At 41.2% G+C, this 20,100-nt stretch overlaps 2 protein-coding genes across 2 annotated transcripts in view; both read left to right on the top strand.

The window, feature by feature from the left end:
* The window catches only part of myo3b (myosin IIIB), a 75,712-nt gene extending 62,684 nt beyond the window's left edge, over positions 1-13,028 (top strand). The window contains exons 25-30 of the mRNA XM_037539610.1: positions 2,231-2,331; positions 2,825-2,871; positions 3,144-3,161; positions 3,746-3,957; positions 12,296-12,325; positions 12,585-13,028. Of these exons, the coding sequence (XP_037395507.1) occupies positions 2,231-2,331; positions 2,825-2,871; positions 3,144-3,161; positions 3,746-3,911 (332 nt within the window). The 3' untranslated portion in view covers positions 3,912-3,957; positions 12,296-12,325; positions 12,585-13,028. The remainder of the gene's footprint in view (positions 1-2,230; positions 2,332-2,824; positions 2,872-3,143; positions 3,162-3,745; positions 3,958-12,295; positions 12,326-12,584) is intronic.
* Positions 13,029-14,589: 1,561 nt separating this feature from the next.
* On the top strand, positions 14,590-17,691 carry sp5a (Sp5 transcription factor a). The gene is made up of 2 exons (XM_017692198.2): positions 14,590-15,038; positions 15,430-17,691. Exons 1-2 carry the CDS (start codon positions 14,988-14,990, stop codon positions 16,486-16,488), a joined length of 1,110 nt encoding a protein of 369 aa, XP_017547687.1. The 5' UTR covers positions 14,590-14,987; the 3' UTR covers positions 16,489-17,691.
* The last annotated feature ends 2,409 nt before the right edge of the window (positions 17,692-20,100 follow it).

Raw genomic sequence — 20,100 nt, 5'->3', positions numbered from 1 at the left:
ATTACATGCAGGCCAGCCATTATAACTGCATGAATATGGATACATAACTCTCTTCCCACTCCTCTAGAACATGAGTAAGTAAAATCCATGTAGAGTGAAATTACACTGAAAAAAGTCAGAGAGAGAGAGAGAGAGAAACCTCCTACCTTTGAAGTATAAGCAGGATTGAGATGTGACGATGCCTTTTCAAAGTTAGCACTCCGTCGAGTTCCGCTGTAACTATGAGTTACTGAACAGTGCTTTGGCGGAAGGATCCGGAAAGATGATGAGCAGAAGAGGCCTGTCTGTGCTGAAGCGTAGGCTCTGAGATGAAACAGGAACAGGCATTAAATATACATGCTTCCTTGTAAAGGTGTCCCGGATTTTTAGCTGGCTGCTTTTGTGGATCAGAAGTGTTAAAAGTGAACATGAGATGGGGAGCGAGTTTCACAGCTTCGCTGACAAGTTATTTGATCTGCAATAATTGTAAACCCACAGAATTCTCAACTGTCAGATCATAGAATCATAGACATGTTGTAATAAGTGCATGCTGCATGTTTGAATAGATCTTGGCAAATGTGCACAGTGAATATTGTTTAAACAGGACTGTGGATAGAAAAAGTGCTATTAATATTACACTGTATGGAATGTTTCGGTGCCTTTGATAGTCAAGGTCAGCAATATGTGTTTAGCCTTCAGTTTGGCGATAATTGCTACACAGTATATCTTCTGAAATACTAGTAGATGAACAATAACCAAAATACTTATAGGTTTTACATAGTTTTTTGGACAGTGTTTGAAGGTGTGTTGTAACCCTGCTCTGTGTTTTGTATTGTGGGATTGTGAGTTGTGCTTAATTTTAGTTTTACTATGTTTTAGTTCCACTGCTTTCAATATACACAAGCAGTCAAAAAGTATTACCCTGATATCTATAAAGTAATGTGTAAAAGTCAGAGATCACACTTCATTTATTTAATTTCCACTTTAAACTGCCATTATGTAAAAGGTGTTTATTTTTTTAGCATCAGAAAAAATTAAGCAGAAGCCTCGACAGCTGAATAGATTCACTGATGATTCTTGACAACTACACTTCCTTTCAAGCTTATAGTCTTGAGTTGTCTTCTCACAATGGATGGATGAAGCAAAACACGTGTAGATTCTTTTCAGACCACAACCAAGACTGGAAGTCTCAAAGATGAAAGCTTTAAATACTGTTTATCTAATGGTGAGAGTTTTGGTGGCCTAGCTGGTTTTCTTTATATCTTTTAGGTCATTTTTTGAACTCTAGTTTTTGTAGTTTTTTCTGATTTTTTCTTTTGACTTCCCCTCTTCATTATCTTAGGTCTAATCTCCTCAGGAATATCTCTTGAAAAAAATGGAGAACTTATGCTTAATGGCAAAGGATATGTGGGTAGCTGTGTCTTTAGATAAGGGATCTCAAGCTACTAGCCCAGGAGCCACATGAGACAGCTTCATGTAACCCCTGTTATGACATATTTCTTTCACTTTAAAAAAGAGAAATTTATGTTTATGTAATTACATAATTTTAAAGGCCGCAGTACAGCAGCAATTTTGCACGTTTATGTTTTTTCAACTTGACTAAATTTATCCCGATCAACATGCCTGTAATTGGGCCGTGAGTCACTGTAAAAATCATGAAGTTCTCCTAAACACACTAAACTATTTGTAGTACATCTGCAAAAACTGAATATGCATGTGTTAGCTTTCTGACAGCAAATTCTAGCCTGTCCTTGACAAAATGACTTTTTGAAACCTAAAAGAAAAGCTGGCCAAGGTGTTAAGTTAATTTGTAATTTTTTCATGCAATCATTGAACTGTCATCCCTTGGAAATGATGGCCTGACTAGTGGTCTTCAGCTTCATGTGACAAAATGGACTACATGAAGACTTGATGAAAAACATTTATAGTTGTTAATTTTCTGTTTGCCTTAATTTTTTAAAATGTGTATTACAACGATTATTACAAAAACATTGTTAGAGAAGTACTTTTAGACAGCCAGTGTATGAAGTGAGTCGTTCGAATGTCTTGCTCTACAATGGGCTTCATAAAAGTGGTTTGGCTGTGTGCTGGGATGTGTGTATGTGTGAACATGTTGTGCATTAATGTTGTGTTTGTCTGCTGTTGTTGCAATGCTGTTTTAATGCGATTTCTGAGGGGGAGCGCAGTGGGAGACGTGTCACTCTCGGCAGTGTGTCGCTGATCTCTGTGCGTGTGTGTGTTTCTCCTTCAGGTCCAGCAGTGAAGGTGCTGCAGCGTGCCCCTCGGCGTCGAGGCCAGCAGCCCAAGCTCCTGAACAGCCCGGAGGACAGTCTTTACTACAACCAGCTCAATGTGAGTTCAAAGCCCGAATAAAGCCCTTTGTCCGACTTTGTTTCCAGATGATAATACAATTAAAGGTACCTGTGCCAGACCCCCGAGCCGCCCCGGCCTCCCCCCACCACCCCCACCCCCACGCTCCTCGTCTGTTGTCTCCAGCATGGGCTTCTGCTCTTTATCTGTTGCTTTCATGTGAGGATGTCTGCCTTCACGGTGAATAATTGATGTGGTTTATCAAAGCCGAGCAAGATGCATGCTTCATCAGGCTCACCCCAGCCCTCTTTGATCAAAAAAAATTATGCTGTGACTTCTGATATTATCAGCATCTGCTCGCATTCAACACAAAATCACTTTGAATTAAAAATTAATGATTCTCTCTCGCGTTAGTTCGTTTGCTCGTCTTTTCTGACTCTCTGACTCCATGCTTGTGTGTGTGTGTGTGTGTGTGTGTGTGTGTGTGTGTGTGTGTGTGTGCGTGCGCGCATTTGTGTGTGTGCTCTCTCTACAGAGAACTCTAGATTACCAGGGGAGCAAGAGGAAGCCCAGAAAACTTGGGTAAATAGCTGCCTTTCCTACTTTCTCCTCACCCCCATATCTAAACAGAACAGGCCCTTTGTGGAAGTGAGGGATCCAGAGACGGATTTTGTTTTCTGCTAATGTAAATTCAGAGCTCAAAATAAGAGGCTTTTAAATAGCTCTCGCTTTTCTATTATTCTTGGGACGGAAGAAAAACTGTACATGAATGCAAATTCTAATTGCGAGATACAGTATGTGACCCTTCTCTCTTTCTCTCCTTCACTCTTCCTCTCTCTATCTCTGAACTAAAGCCTGTTTCAGTGTGCCAGGTTGGTTTAACTGGATGAGTATTAAGGCTGCTCTGTCGTGCTCTCTCTCTCTCTCTCTCTCTCTCTCTCTCTCTCGCTCTCTCTCTTGCTCTCGCTCTCTCTCTCTCTCTCTCTCTCTCTCTCTCTCTCTCTCTCTCTCTCTCTCTCTCACTCGCTCTCTCGCTCTCTCTCTCTCGCTCTCTCTCTCTCTCGCTCTCTCGCTCTCTCTCTCTCTCTCTCTCTCTCTCTCTCTCGCTCTCTCGCTCTCTCGCTCTCTCTTGCTCTCACTCTCATCCACACACACACACATTTTCTTGCTGGCTATCAGTGCTTCCATTTAAAGGATTAACATTTACTCGCTCTTTCTCCCCAGAGGAAAATAAAAAGTAACGTTCCTGTGAGAGAGCCATCTAACCCTTATCTTCCTTGTTTTGTTTCTCTTTAACTCCCTTCTCTCCTGTACCATCTTACTATGCCTTTCTCAACTAAACCTTACTTTTCTCCTTTTCATCCTTTCCCTTCGTCTCTTCCATTACCCTCTTTTTCCTTCTTTTTTCCTTTTTCATGCTTTTCTGTATTTCTTTTGCTGAAATTTCTAATCTCAGGCAGATCAAACTCCTTGATGGAGAGGATGAGTATTACAAATTGCTGTCCGCTGTGGAGTCTATCCCTGAGGAAGATTTCTCATCCTCTCCACCTCCTCCTCCCCCTCGTCCTGGTCCTGCTCCAGCTTCACCACTGTCCAGAGGAGCGTTGGTCAGTCAGAGCTGAGAGCACAGCACACAGTCAGTCTGAGCCTCAGCTGAACTCACAGCAGGTGAGGGGTTCACACAACTCTCCCTCTCTCTCTCTCTCTCTCTCTGTCTGTTTCTCTCCCTCTCTCTCTCACTCACTCACTCACTCACTCACTCACTCACTCACTCACTCACTCACTCACTCACTCACTCACACACACCACACACACACATACACCCCACTCTTTCTTCTGCTGTTCTGTACATGCACTATTATTAGATCACTGGTCATTTCCTTTTCAGTTCATGGAATGCAACGCAGTCAACTGAAGTGATGAATTTACTAATCACATTAAGTGATTTAGTAATTTAAAATATTTAACTCAGCTAATTACTTTTGTAATTAAATGTTTATCTGTTAAATCTATTTATCTATTTAATAATTTAATTATTGGAAATAATCTTACCTATGGTACTAACTAGCAATCAGGAAAATCTTAATATTAGAATTAGATTACCATCAGAAGACTCTTAGGCCAGTTTTACAGATCTTGATTAACCTTAATCCTGTGCTAAAATGAATTTCCAGTGGTGAGTCACCCATGGTACTGCAGTCTAGTCCAAGACCAGGAAACCAACCTATATTGTTAGAATAAGATAAACAACCACAACCAAAAGTTTTGGTTACAGGTGAATAAACAACAGAACATTTTTTATGTTAGAATTAGATAAAAAACCAAAACCTTTTTATGTTAGAGTGAAGCAAACATTCCAAACTTAACTAAAATTATCAACAGAATGTGAAGAAATAACATATTTGACATTATTTCAGAAACATCTGGAAGTGCTTAATATACAGTATGAATAAACAGACATTTTATTCTGTATCAACCAAATACATCAGCTCCTATTAGCCTTCTTGGCCTGTCCAAAGGCCGTCGTATATGTATATGAACCACTTCCTTTCTTTACATCTGTTGTCTGTTCTATCAGCTCCTCTTACCATATAGATGCACTTTGTAGTTCAACAATTACAGACTGTAGTGCATCTGTTTCTCTGCCTACTTTGTTAGCCCCCTTTTACCCTGTTCTTCAATGGGCAGAACCCCCACAAGACCACCATGGAGCAGGTATTATTTTAGTAGTAGATTATTCTTAGTACTGCACTGACACCGATATGGTGACAATGTGGTAGTGTGTGTTGTGCTGGTGCAAGTGGAATAGACACAGCAGGGCTTTAGGGTTGGAGCTTTTAAACATCTCAGTGTCACTGCTGGACTGAGATACTCCAACAACCAAAAATATCCGGCCAACAGCGTTCTGTGGCCATTGTCCTAATATAGTAGACAGTGAGTTTGAAAACTCCAGCAGCACTGTTGTGTCTGATCCGCTCAGACAAGCACAACACACACTAACACACCACCATGTTAGTGTTGCTGCATTGCTGCAGTCATTCGATCCACCACCCAAATAATACCTGCTCTGTGGTGGTCCTGTGGGGGCTCTTGACCAATGAAGAACAGGGTGAAAGGGGGCTAACAAAGTATGTTAGAAACAGATGGGCTGCAGTCTGTAACTGTAGAACTACAAGGTATGGTGAATGAAACTGATCAAGTGTAGAAACAAGAAGGTGGTCTTAATGTTGTGGCTCATGTATAGTGTGTATATATGCATATGTGTATATATATATATATATATATATATATATATATATATATATATATAAAATCATATATGACATATATGACATATAATATGTATATGTATGCATATATATATAATCCTTTCTCCCCAGCACTATGCTGATTTTGTTTAGTAGTTTGTGTTCAGACAGAATTAAAGTGCTTCAACCAAAAAAAAAAAAGCATGCCATTTTTTTTCTATTAGAGTGCTTAGTCAGCCCAACAGCCATATCAGCTGCTTCATGTAGGAACAGTTTTACTCTACTACAGTGAAGACCAACACACTAGAGCCTGGAACAGAACAAATTAAACTCTGACTGTTGCTCTCTCTCTCTGTCTCTCTCTCTCTCTCTCTCTCTCTCTCTGTCTGTCTGTGTGTGTGTGTGTGTGTGCTTGCAGTTTTTTGAGTTGGTAGGACAACAAACGCATTTTGCTTTGATATACATGACAAATGGTACAGATGTTGAAGAAATAAACAGAGAAGTTAATGACAATGCACATTTGATAGGAGATTTAGTATGTGTCCTGTGGTGCAGGGGGATTCCAGACTCATGAAGAACATCAGAGATGTTTTTGTTACAGAGTCATCAGAGTCCAGAGGAATTGGCTTTAACATGACTCTGTTTCCAGCTTTGTTTTCTCATTCTTTTTTCATGCCGATACACAGACAGACAGTGAATGGTAGACTGACTGAAATGATAATATGTTATCTTAGTTAGCAGTGAATATAATATAAGTGAATATAAATCATCGTAATAAAGTAGAAGAATACCTTATTCAAAGGAGCTCCCTGTAGAGGTCGTGTTAACTTATTTTAACTCGGAAAATCGGCAAAACCTTTTCACCAGGATTTACATGCAGTATGTGCACAATTTTAATACATTAACTATGCTATACTTCTTCCTTGCACACTAGTGGAGACACACAGACCTATACAGAAAACTGCAAAGACATTTTTTGTGGTCACTTTAACAGTAAGGTTGTTTTTTTTGGGCCGTATGGGACAGTCTTAATGACCATAGCAGAGAGAAGCAGTGAATGTAGAGCAGAGAGCAGGAGCTTCACAGTGAGAGGACCTCCCATGCTTCCCTCTGGGACTGTATGTGCGTGCCCTTATCGAGTCGGCCCATATCTCCATTTCAAAGCCTCCCATCCACTTAGAAAGTTCAGGACGACTTACAATGTCTATTCTGTAATTTAGATTTCTGATATTCTTCTTTCATTAAATGTAGCTTATCAAAAACTAATAACGATAAAATCATTAAATCATGGCCTCCTTGAGGAGTCAGATAACCAGCTTCCTTTCTCTTGATCCCCCTCTGCAAGAGAGAGGCACACAGAAAGCTCCTAAGCAGAGATAAGGCTGTTATGATTGTGGCACATTTCAAAAAATCCAAAAACTTCCTCCTTCATCATCAGCTGTATGCAGACACCTCCCCTGATGAAACGGTGCTATGGTGGTAGTGGGAAGAGAAGAAGAAAGAAAGTGTTCTGTGAAAAATCAGCAGAAACATGTGTTTTTTTTCCTGTTCAGATGTGTAGGGCAAAGCTGTGTTGGCATGTAGATTTGTGGCGCTGTTTTTTCAATTTGCATATCATTTACTTCATCTCCTTTTGTTGACACCCCAGGGCCCAGGCAAAGATTTTGATCTTTATAGGAAGGGTGATGGGACTGAGAGTGCGCTTATGCTCTCGCTCTCTTTGCTGTCTCTCTCTCATGCTATTCTCCCTTCATAGAAAGGTTTGCCAGCTATACAGTTTGAGAGTGAAGTCTCATTTGTGCTATAAAAGTTTAGTAGTGCTATAAAGGTAACATTTGTTCAGATGTTGTCATCTTCTGTTAATGGTGCAGTAAACTTGACCTAATTGTTATGTTAATTTGCTTCTGAATTAAACAAATGTTTGTTAAAGAGTGACCAACAGCCATTTGTGTAACACCTTCCACAATAATTGTGCTAATTAGTTTCTCCTTTTTCCATCTCAGTTCCTAATGAATATCTTTATTTAAACAAAATGACAGGATTCAAGATCAAAACCTTGACACTGAAATAATTGCACAACACTATAGTGCTTCTAGTAAAACAGTGTAGTATTCTGTGTGCGTGTGTGTGTGTGCGCGCGCATGTGCTCGCATGCATTTCTGAAGCCCCAATTATAATTGCTGCCCACTGTGTCCAGTGTTGCTCTGGTCTCTCTGGATCGAGAGGTAATTAGAATATTCCTTGTGCATTATTCCCTGTCTGAGAACATCTCATCCCTCAGAAGCACTCGGTCTGAAATAGGTCACTCCAACAGCCGCGAGTGTCTCTTTAAACTACATGGAATCCGTTAACGGAGATCTTGCTCCCCAGATTATTTTGGCCCTGCTTTGGCATGGAAATCAATTTGGAAAAAGCTCTCAAGTTTTTTTTTTGTCTCAGTGAAAAACCACTGAAGTGCCGTGCCTTGGTGGAGTTTTTCTTTCACTAATTTCCTCCTCTTGTTGCCATGGGTCCTGGGTAACCACTACCCTAGAAAAGCAATCACAGACTTGCAAATTAGTTGAGCATGACACTACTTTATATAACTCATAATGTAGACCATAAGACCACTTCATGCACCATCGTACCTTTACAGTGTCAGGCAAAATTGCCTTATGTTCCTCTAGCAAGAAGTGATTGTATAGCTTTGCAGGCCTGAATCTTGCTATAAAGGCCCGAATTAAGTAAACTGAGTAGGTCTTGCACCTGCTTACTTTAATACCTCTCCATAAAAGCATGATTGCCCTTTGTTTTCTTCTCATTAAAGAGCTGTGCGCATCTGGAGCTGCAGACAGATTCTTTTAATGTGGTTCATGTTGTGCACCACTGAAGTTATTCCTTCCATTTTAGCTGTTTGTTCTAAACTGTGTTTCTTCTCTTTTTCTACGTTGCACCAAAAGCAGCACCACCTTTCAGATATTTCAGAGGCATAATCCTTCAGTGGAAGGTAGAAAAGTATTTATTGTCAGACAGGATACTCTGTCTCATATTAATAGTGAGGGCAGACTTCAAAGGATGAACACAAATAGACTTGCATTGTCCTGCCTCTATATCCTCCAGAGTTCAAAGAGAGAGTTTGAATAGCAGTGTTTCTAAAGCTTCTCTTTCAGACCTGCTGAGATGTAAAGCAGGTAACCTGCTATTGATACGCACACGCACACACATACACACGCACACATACATACATGTGTGGAGTTGCTGTTAAACGTTCTCTACAAAGCTCCGTGCAAACACCATGCAGTATAATCACAGAGGTACGCAAAAGCTTTGAATTAAAGCGCAAGCTTGAGCGCGAGTCATCTTAGCAGTGCGTCCCTGCTGTCTCTCTTTGGCGCTGAACGAACAGGTAGTTTAGGATATCGGCAGATTAAGGCTGTGATGCTCTTAACCTTGTGTAATGATTGATGCCTGAGTGAGGGACAGGCGTAACAGCCAAACAGATGTCAGATGTGCAGGGGGGGCTCTGTGTCAAAGTACCCTCCCTATAGACTGCATTAATGAAGAGAGAAAGAAAGAGAGAGAGAAGGGGAAGGAGATAAAAGAGAGTGTGGAGTATGCACATCAAAGAGTTGCTAATGATGGGAGATGCCATTAGGGGTTGTAGTGGCCTTTGTTTCGGCTTCCTAACACCTGCAATTTGTTGAGGGCTTTCTATGTACCACTGAATTACCCACATTTGCATGACCACTGAGCGAATACAAAAAGGGATAAAAAGTAAGACCCCTGAAGAGTTTGTGTGGGCTATGCCCCAAACACTACTCCACTTCTCTTAAGGAATAGCTAAGTGATTACGGAGTTGATGCTGCAACACAGCTTGAGATTAGCTGAACTGGATACCCTCTATGTCAGTCATGTCTGAGATGTGTCTGAGAATATAAACGCAATAGAGGCTCTTGGTGCCTTGTTGGTCTGAGGTTGAAGTAGAGCACCACTTTACTGTACCAAGCTGTATGACCATATGGGTGAGCATGTACCCCGTCTCCTCTGAAAATGAGCTTATTTAACATTTCTGTGCCTGCGGGGGTTGGAGGGAGCTCTGGAGAAAATCAGAGCGTGAAATTGCGATTAGCCCCTGTTGTTTGTACGGACTGAAGGAGGCTACAGGACTTGGCATGGCCAAAGGTGTAACCTGTTTTGTTTGGCCTAGCTGAAGCCCTCCCAGATGGAGTGAGCAGCTGCCATTGAGTAAATGCGGGGTGGGTGTGCGCAGCAAGGACGGCTCAGGCCCTGTTTAGATTCAGGGAGGCAAAGCGACAAATCTGTCCCTCACAGTCAGGAGGAGCAGCCGATAGAAACTCCTCCAGCTACACACCCAGCTCTCCAGATTCACCTCCAAACTCTCTCTCCTGCATGACTGCTGTATCCGGCTCCACACTGCACCTTCTCTCTGTGCTCGTTGTCTTCAAGAGTGCGTGGATGATATAACTCATCAAAAATTAATCTGCTTCTTTATTGTAAAAGTTTTTGGGTGATGGTCAACTTCCTAAATCTCTAGGAGAAGCACTAGTATTGGAGATTGGTGCATAACTTAACACATTTTAGTTTTTCCATTATATTTTTCAAAATATTTGATCAAAATTAAAGTTTTGTAAAAGCAGGCTATTCATGTTTTCTACAAAACGTAAACTTAAATGTAAAAAAATACTAAACATCTGCAAACAGTTTAGCCAATAGTAGTGGGGGCACAAATTTAGCATTACAATGAGTGAAATGAAGCTTTGAGTCAAAGAGGAATACACTTTTGAAAAACTCCCAAAAAGTTACTGTTTTGAGTTTATAAGAAGCAATATGCATTTCTTTTATTACTGTGGTAAAACTAACCAGACCGTGTAATGGCTGTACTTTGTTCTGGCTAGCTCTCACTGCGAGTTGTTTACGTGCTTTAAAACAATACTGTATTACAGTAACAACTCAGTAACTGAAAAAAAACTTAGGATGAAAAAGTTCATTTTGTGATACAAAAGCAGTCTTCCGCACAAATCTTTAGAAATATCTGACTGATTGCTGTCAAAATTCAAAGATGACATTGCTATGGGAATACATGAACATAACTAAAAAGAGGTTCTACAGGAACCTATTTAACTATATAAAGCATCTGTGTTACATTTTACCCCCATGTTAGTTTGTGGCCTTCTCTTCCACACTTTGCAGTAAAACGCAAGCCCACAATTCAGTTCTTCATGTTAGTCTCATAGTAATTACTGAATAAGAAGTCTAGCATTCAGTGTGTTAAAAGTAAAGATCAATTGTGTATTTGAGCATTTTTGCTTTTGCAGACATGAAGTTCATAAAGCATGGTGGGTGGTTGGGTCTAAGAGGTATAATGTATCAAAAAGCCTATTGAAAAGAGCTGTTGTGTTGAACCTTGGCTTTCTAGTAGAACAGATTTCTTTTCTTTCATATTTTTATACATGGGTTTGATATGTCACTTTGTTATGCAGTTCATTTTGGTCTAAAATGAGTATCAACGAGTAATTTCATTTTTCATTTGAAAGAAAGCAATTTAGCATAGTTTTGTATTAAAAGTGTAGGGAGTCCTTGAAGTGAGTTTTTATGTACAATGTGAATAGTAATTAGAAGAAACTATGAATTCCAAATGAAACATTTAATTCAGCAACAAAGTCAGTCTCACTTTTTCCCAAGGACAGAGATCCATAGCACCAGCATTTAAATATCATTCTAAAAATAACATGTAAAGATTTGAAAATCGCATGTTCTGCTGCTGTTTTGCGTAACTCAGAACTGAACAACCTAAGGAAGGCAGAATAACAGAATGTGACCTCAGCAATTACCCTGCACTGACAGCCCCCAGCAGCCCACGGCCAAGTTGCCACACACGGAGCTGGGGCCGCTGTTTGAATGTTGACCTCTCCCTCCTCTTGTGACCCCCGGCCTGTCTGCGCACTGCCTGGGCTCGGCCTTTAAACATGCAGCCTTTGCTTTTGCCTGGCAGCATGAAGAGAGGCAGCCGTATCAGATTTCAGGGGAAAATGTTAGAGACCAGGGAGTGCAGAGTTGGGCTGCAGCACATTGGAGGCTGAGTACAATGGCAGCTTTCTGTCAGGCAGCGACTTCAAAGGCTTGCTGAGTGACTGCTCTGAGTTAGACTTTGTTGTAGATCACTGAGGAAATTCACAGATGTTTTCTCATACGAGACACCATTACAGCAGCTCAAGTACCCAGTAGCCCCGAGCATTTCTCTCTCTTCTCTCATTTCTCTCTCTTTCTATCTTTCCTGCTCCTTCTCTCTCTTTCCCGTGCTCCCTTTCTTGTGTGGGAGACAGATGTGGAAGCAATTTTTTTTTCTCTTTCTTCTTTTTTCTGCAGTCTGTCCAAAGAACATGAAAAGTTAGACAGTTTATTCACTTTGACCTGTCTAAGAGAGTCTCAAAATAAAACAGCTAAAAATGTCAATGAGTGCACTTTTTTTAATCTACTAAGTTACAGTTTAGTAGCTTAAATCGGTAAACGTGACCGCTTTAAACAATTAAAATGATTTTTTTCATGTAATTTAATAAAGACAAATGTACTGACAATTTCTCGCTCTCCCTCCCTCCCTCTCTCCTTCCCCCTCCCTCCCTCTCTCCCTCCCTCTCTCCATCCCACTCTCTCTCTCCCTCTCTCTCTCCCCTTCCTCCCCCCCTCTCTCCCTCCCTCTCTCCCTCCCTCTCTCCCTCCCACCCTCTCTCATTCTCTCTCTCTCCCTCTCTCTTTCACAGGTTGCCTTCTTCAATTCCTTACCAATACGTGTATGTATTACACTCTGTGGTGGGACATTGTAATTTATATATTTATTAATTATGTGAAGTTTATTTTGAATAATAAAGATGTTAATTTAACTTGAGGTAGATTCTGAGATTTTTGTGGTTGAATTCATGTGAGTGGCAGGCCTTTCCACTTTTAATACTGAGCATAATTTCTTGCCAACTGTTGTAAAAAGTGGACTCTTATTATTACATGTTATCTCTCATCTTTCACTGGTTTTCTGTCATTTCATGACTGTTACAGATTTGCTGGACATCGTAGACTCACTGCTCACAGTCCATTTGATCTATTTGTGGACAATATATTGCACTTTATAAATCCACTTTGTGAGAGTTGTATGTATGGACATAAACATTGGTTTGGGTTCACCATTATAACACTGAAAAGATTGTACAACACCTGGGAGACCTTGCTTAAAAGGGAATTCTGGTCTCTGAATGCCTGTATTTGTAATTTTCATTTTCCAACTTTAGTCACACAATTACTTCAAACCAGTGCAGCACAGTGGAAGATGGTGAGTTTTCTCAAGTAATAAGTGAAGCCTCATCTTTCATATGCAGTGGACATGAGTGTGAATGTTAATTGCTTGTCTGAAGTCACCTTTGTACTGACACATTTGACAATACTTTTTTCATCAGCTGTGTTTTGTACCATATCATTTGAGAGAAATAAAGTTGTTCAAGACGCCTCAGTTTCATAATCTACTCATTATTTTGGTTAGAAACACACTCTACAGACTCCTTTGTTTAGCTTTGTTATGATAACCTCTGTAGCACTGTCTGTGACTGTGAAACTTTCATTAGAAAAAATTACACATTACATAGACATTAATAGACTAATAAATATTACAGCACTCTTAATATTCAGTGGTCAAATAGTCAATCTGTGTGGGCTTTAAGGCTTATTTGTGTCGACACTTAAATCAGAGCTAGTAGTCAATGCACAGCTGAACATATAGAGTTGAGTGTTGGCCTCATACAGCTGATTGTTAATATATTTTACATTGTGAAAAAAAGAATTGATAAATTGAAATGTTGGGCATCCATGACAATCCTCTGTGGGTTGTAGGAAAACAGAGATAGCCTTTGGGCCCAGCAGGAACCCCCCTCTGCCCCATGACCGTGTGCAGAGCCGTGGGAGAGGACTAGGAGTGCTAATCCCTTCAAAGCAACCGATCCACTTCAAAATCAGCAACTGCAAACTTCTGGGGGACAATGTTGCTTCTTGTAGAAAGACCAACTAAAAATATGTGCTGTTTTTTATTGCATCCGTCACTGATCCTCACACAGGCCTATATGAAAAAATGGGTTCCCAGTCATTTTACCTACTTTTACCAACTCTGATTACCACTGTTCTTATTTGTTATTTAGCCAAGTGTATTAGTCCTGCCCTGATCACTCTCAGTCTTACAGGTTATGGTGCTTAAAGACCACTGAGGTTGAGTTGCCTACATAGATAAAGTCTTGAGGAGCTTTAGGCGGAGCAGAGGGAGGGAGTGAAAAAGTGTTTCCACTTTCCAAAAGATGGGAACTCCTCCCTCCTTCACACAATCTCCCAGGAAACGCCAAAATAAGACATCATCCTGCTTGAGTCACTTCCACACCTTTAATTAGCCAAGTTAACCAACTGTGACACCTTAATCACTTGACAAGTAAACTACTGAGGAATCATTTGTCATTTGTTTTGAGTAAGTTGCAGTTAGGATAGCATGAATGCTGAGCTACCTTCCTGCTTTAATGAATATCAGTGGAGGTAATTTTTTTAATGTAATCGACTGCCCAGAGCTGTCAAAATGAACTGTGCTACCTATTGTGACAAATGTTTTGTGTTGTCTTTTATTTTGGTAATACATGGCATCCTAAAGAATGTATTATTTCTTCTGCCTTCATAGAGTTACTCAAGTTTCTTTAAAGCTCTTTAAACTTAGTGTTTTGAATATGATTTTTTTTCAATGTTTTTGTTTAGTTTTAGCTGAAACAAAGGCAGAAAAGGTTCCAGGACGATTATGAACTTTGCGTTGAATCCTATTATCCCGTCTCTTTCGCCTCCCCTCGTGAAGCCATCCAACACGCCCCTACCAAGAGATCTCTCGAGATAACACGGTGGCATTGTCACAACGGGCCACGCTACAAATCCTTAATTACAAAAAGGAGGATCGGGTGACTCCGGCATCCAATACGGGGGTCTCCAGGCGGCGAGGGGTCTTTGATCAAGAAAATCCAATTATTTGTGTATATACATTTCCCACATAGTGATTACTTCATTAATTGTCCCGCCTTTATCTCCACCCTTCCCATCCCCCCTAATAATCAGCCCTTTTATCCAGACCAACAAACACACCATAGGAGCTTTGTGGATTCAAAGGATTTGCTTCCCCCTCTCAAAGAGCCGCTATTCTTTGATGATTGGGCAGCGGCAAACTTCAAAGTAATAAATCTTACTCCTGACTGGCTGGCGGCCCACCAAAGTCCTTATCAAATCCTAAGAAGTGATCCTTCAGTCCTCAGATAGTCCAAGGATATCTTGAGGAGAGGAAGCGCCGAGGCTACACTTTTCCATGAGAAGACGCTTTTTGTGTCATTTTAGCAGCGCTCTGAAACCCTCTGGTTTGAGACTGTGGGGAAGAGAGGAAGGAGAAAGTTTGCCATGGCAGCAGTGGCTGTGCTGAGAAACGACACTCTCCAGGCATTTCTGCAGGTTCGTGCGAACTTTTAAACATTGTTGGGATTTGTGCTTTATCGTTCTTCATTTTCTTTTCTTGTCTTTCTTCTCTCTTTTTTTAGAAAGTGTGCGCTATGGATCTTGTAGATCCACGTGAACTTGTGTTCATGTAGGCATCCAGCTTATCTTCGGTTTGTGAGAGCACTTTTTTAAGTCAGATGAGAAAGAAACAGAAATGTTCGTTTGTAGGTGTAGCATCTTAAAAAGTGAGTTTAAGTGAACGTTGACTAAATCAGAGACTCCTCGTGGCGAAGTTGCGCCTCAGACTTTTTTATTCATCTCTTCACTCCTCTCCCTCTCTCTCTCTCTCTCTCTCTCTCAGTCGAGCTTGCAGCTTTTTAAAAATGCCTCTTTTTTGACCACCCAGGACCGTACTCCGAACTCCTCGCCGGAAAACAGCAAGCATTCCCCTCTGGCACTCTTAGCAGCTACGTGTAACCGGATCGGCCACCACCACGGCTCCAACCCGGCGGAGTTCCTCCAAGTCCCGTACGAAACCACGCTCGGGTCCCCGTCGCGGATTTTCCACCCATGGAGTAACGAGGCGAACCCCCCGTCTAACTCCTCGTTCGGACTATCCTCCAAACCGCAGCTCACGGCGCACCTGCAGGGATCCTACACGTCCCACCATGAGCTGCCGCTGACCCCACCGGCCGACCCCACGTACCCGTACGACTTCTCCCCGGTCAAGATGCTGCCGTGCTCCATGCAGTCCACCTGCCCGCCCACCTACGTCCCCGCCGTCACGTACGCGGCGCCCACCCCGATCCCGCCCGCCATGCCTGGCTTCGTGGCGGGACACTCGGGCCTGGTCCACCAGCAGCAGAGGCAGCTGTCCCCCAACCCCGGGGAGGACATCCCCTGGTGGAGCCTCCAGCAGGGCAACCCAGTGAGCCACCCGTCGTCGCTCGCGCCTCACCGCTTCCCCATCCAGAGGAGCCTGGTGTTGGGGCACACGGACTTTGCGCAGTACCAGAGCCAAATCGCTGCGCTCCTGCACACCAAATCCCCTCTGGCCACGGCCCGCCGCTGCCGCCGCTGCCGCTGCCCCAACTGCCAGTCCTCCAGCGGCTCCAACGAGGAGCCCGGCAAGAAGAAGCAGCACGTGTGCCACATCCCGGGCTGCGGCAAGGTCTACGGCAAAACGTCACACCTGAAGGCGCACCTGCGCTGGCACTCGGGCGAAAGGCCGTTCGTGTGCAACTGGCTCTTCTGTGGCAAGAGCTTCACGCGCTCGGACGAGCTGCAGAGGCACCTCAGGACACACACTGGCGAGAAGAGGTTCGTGTGTCCGGACTGCTGCAAGAGGTTCATGAGGAGCGACCACCTGGCCAAGCACGTAAAGACGCATCAGAACAAGAAGGGCAAACCTCACGAAAAGCCCGCCGAGCACCACGTTAAACGGGAGGACACGAGACACCTATAAGGAGAGCGCGGAGACCGCAGACTGTAGTGCAATACACAGCGAGCTTGATGGAGCCGAGCACACGCTGGCTGGTCTGTCATGCGGACGTCTGGAACTTCCTTGAGAAACTGAGGAGTTGATTTCTTCCCGAGGCTCAAAGAGATGCGCCACCTTGGAAGTTACCGTTTTCGTTCTTTTTCTGGACTTGTAAATATGATTTTCAAGTCAGTTTCAGTTCTCATAGGGACTCTGAAGAACCTTTCACATCCCTGTGCAGCCCAAACCACTAACAAGTTTTGAACTTGTGTTAAGATCTTTGTCTTCGGTGGAAGATCTCGCATTGTTGTAAATATATATTTAATAGCTTTTGTTGAAGGAAAGTGTCAGTTTTCGCTCCTTGTGGGGTGTTTTAGCATGCTATTGAGAACAAACTGTTAAATAAATTGCTGTGTGAAAAATAAAGAGTATTACTTGTTCATCCACTTAAAAGTTGAGTAGTAGGTGTTTTCCAATCAGGTGGTGAGTAGGATTTCACACAAAGTGAGAAAAAATAAATGAAATCTTTACTGGCTTGGATAGTTTACGCTTACGTCTATAAACTCAGAAAAAAAGGTGTGGAACTGTCACTGGGGTGGTAACCTCAAAGGTACATCTCAGTACCTTTAGTCAGGGAGCATAATTGTACTATAATCTATTGAAATCATGTTTTCTAAGTTGTATTGACTCCACACCCCGTCTCGTCTCCAGGCTTTTTATTTCACTGTTCTGTTTTAAAACATTATGAAAAGTACAAATACGTACTTTTCAATGAGGGAAAACTTTTCATTCAGGGAACACAATTGGACCTTAAAACCATTGTTGTACCTTTGAGGATACATTGTTTGTACCTTGAAGAACGAAAAATACACCTGTACAGAACCCCTATTTCTACCAATGGGGGAAACTGTTTTGAAAAGCGTAGATGTCAAACTGAGGCAACCTTGTTTGTTAGGATGTCACGCAAGTTAGCGTTTAGGTATTTATGATTTTACTGTCTCTAATGTGGTTGTTGTTTTATGATGTGGCTGCCTGACTGCTGACAGTAGAACTTTGGACAAGTTTACAGCAAAGCTTTAAAGCATTGTGTAAGTAGATTAAATGAATAACTGACATTGTTAAAAGTAATTTAACTGCTGAAACCTTTTAACATAAAATGCACTTACGGGACTGAAATATATTTCATGATGTTTAAAATTTGACCCATTAGGTCAATATTTTGAACACTTGACCTTGTTTATAAATAGTATCAGAATGTTAATGTAAATTCTATTTAGTCATTAGTGGAACTTGAATAATAAGCAAAATATGACAAAATGACTTGGGGAACATTACATAAAATGCTTATACTTTAAATGTTAAATATTTGTAAATCTATCATATATTGATATGAACATAAGTACAGTCGCAGAGCACTAAGAACTGTCAGATATGAAAACATATCGGTATCAAAAAGATGGCATGTTTGCTTTATACAGATGTACTCACTTAGGTTCTCTTGTGCGCTGCAATACTTCATCACAAATACACAATGCTATGTACCATTAACTTGTAGGATGATAATTCTATATTCTTCACACTTCAGTATTCAGGACCAATACACAGATTTGCACTTTTAATAGTGTGAAGGATCTTTATAAAGTTTGAAATACCTTCACATAACATGAATTTTGTATAGGAGCTAACTTTTTTTCCCTAGAGCCACACTTCCATGCCAGGAACCATTCCGGCTCCTTTAGATGTACTGATACATCCTTCTTAAAATATAGCACTGCTGGAGCCTCTATGATGCAGAGGGTGCAAGACGAAGAAAAGATTTCCACTTAGATTTGTATTTACACTTATATTCAGTTGATCAATTATTTCTCACATTTAGATGCAGATGTTTATTAAATAAACAAACAGGCTGTGTCTCCAGCACAACCATGCTGTGTAACGAATAAACAAGTGAGTTCACTTTTATGATCCTTGAATTTTGAAAATAAAAGGTGTCAGTCAGTAACTTCTGCTTGACATAGTCAGTGTATAATGAGAACTTTCTATGCTACTTCAAGGCTGAACTCATGTCAGTTTGCAGGTTGGTTCAGGACCACTGAAATGATTTTTCTAGTAAGTGAATATAAAAGCACCACTGTGTGGTAACACATCGCTGGCAATAAGGTAAAGATTACTGTATAAAGTAGCATTCTGTGAAATTTATATCACCTGAGTGACTTACAGCTTTTAAAGATGTGGCCAAAATGTGTGTTCAAATTTATGTGAAAGTGGTTCTTTGGTGTCAATTTGAGGAAAACACTGCAGCCTTTATTGTAGTAATAGAGTAATTTGTCTTGCAAGAGCGCCCCCCATGGTAAGTGACAATTCATGCCACTAAGGCAGTCCTGTACAGGTCTATACCTCTGTAGTTCTGTGAACAATCATCCAAAAGAAGACATTTTGTCAGTTCTAATAACAAGTTAACATCAGTTCTATGACTAACGTAACCTTGGTGTACCAGCTTGGTGCTTGAGGAATCTGTCTGATTCTGAGTTTTGTTATTATTATGAATTATTTAGTACTGTGTGGGCTAATCCTCCAGTCTTTAAGATATGCATATGCTGAGAAATTCCTGCTGCTACTTAATTTGGTTCGAAACTTGTTTTATGTGTTCTGTTGAATTGCACAGCTGGCATTGTCTATGATTTAGTTCCATTTTAGAGAAGACTTTGTCCCAAGTCAAAGATCAAGATCAACTCTTCCTCACTGATCATCATCATCCTCTTCATCAAACCCCCTCCGGAGACTCGGCAACTCTCAAATAATTTCCCAAACTTTCATGTGATTATTTATTAATACTTAATTACCAAATCTATGCATTCCCTAGCTCTTCTAATCACAAATCTTCTTCCTCCAAACCCCCACAGTGTAATATCAGATCACCAGCATCAATGCAGTTGGTCAGTTCAAGATTGACACATTCATATGAGAGTTACCCTGCACATCCCACCAAAGCTGAATTATTGACTAGGTTAATGTTTGCCAAAGGGGTGATTTTATGTCCAACTGCTATCTTTACATTTCATTTCAGACATACAGCTAATAGTGACCCATCCCAGCTACAAGATACACATCCGAGTAAAGGACTTATCTTCTTTTCCTATGTAGATCAGTTCTCCATGGTCTTACTCCTGAAGGCAGTGTGCGTTTATGCTTTCAGCATGTGCTGATCCCACAGCCTTATCGTCTTTTCATGTGTAATCTGTGGCACAAGCAAGAGTTTGGATATACAAACTAGAGAGTGCTGTGTCTGTGTGCAGTGAATCAGACTGACACATTTGCTCTTTTTATTGTGTTGCATCCTTCTGTATCTTTGATGTTTTTTCCATCTCTTTCATGTTTTTTTACAGGTCTTTATCCAAACTGCTTTGGGATATCGATGCATATGCAGCATGAATGGAACCCACATGAATTTCTTTTGAATTATGTTATGAAATGATCCAAAACTTTTTTCAGCTTTCTTTTTCTTTTTTTTAAACCATCATTTTATTAGATTAGTCACAGGCCTACTCGCTCCACAGTGTGTCACCAGGACATAATCTTCATTTTGCTAATGATCAC

The sequence above is a fragment of the Pygocentrus nattereri genome, chromosome 6 (assembly GCF_015220715.1).
Source record: "Pygocentrus nattereri isolate fPygNat1 chromosome 6, fPygNat1.pri, whole genome shotgun sequence".
NCBI lineage: Eukaryota > Metazoa > Chordata > Actinopteri > Characiformes > Serrasalmidae > Pygocentrus > Pygocentrus nattereri.
This window is presented reverse-complemented; position numbering and strand designations above follow the sequence as displayed.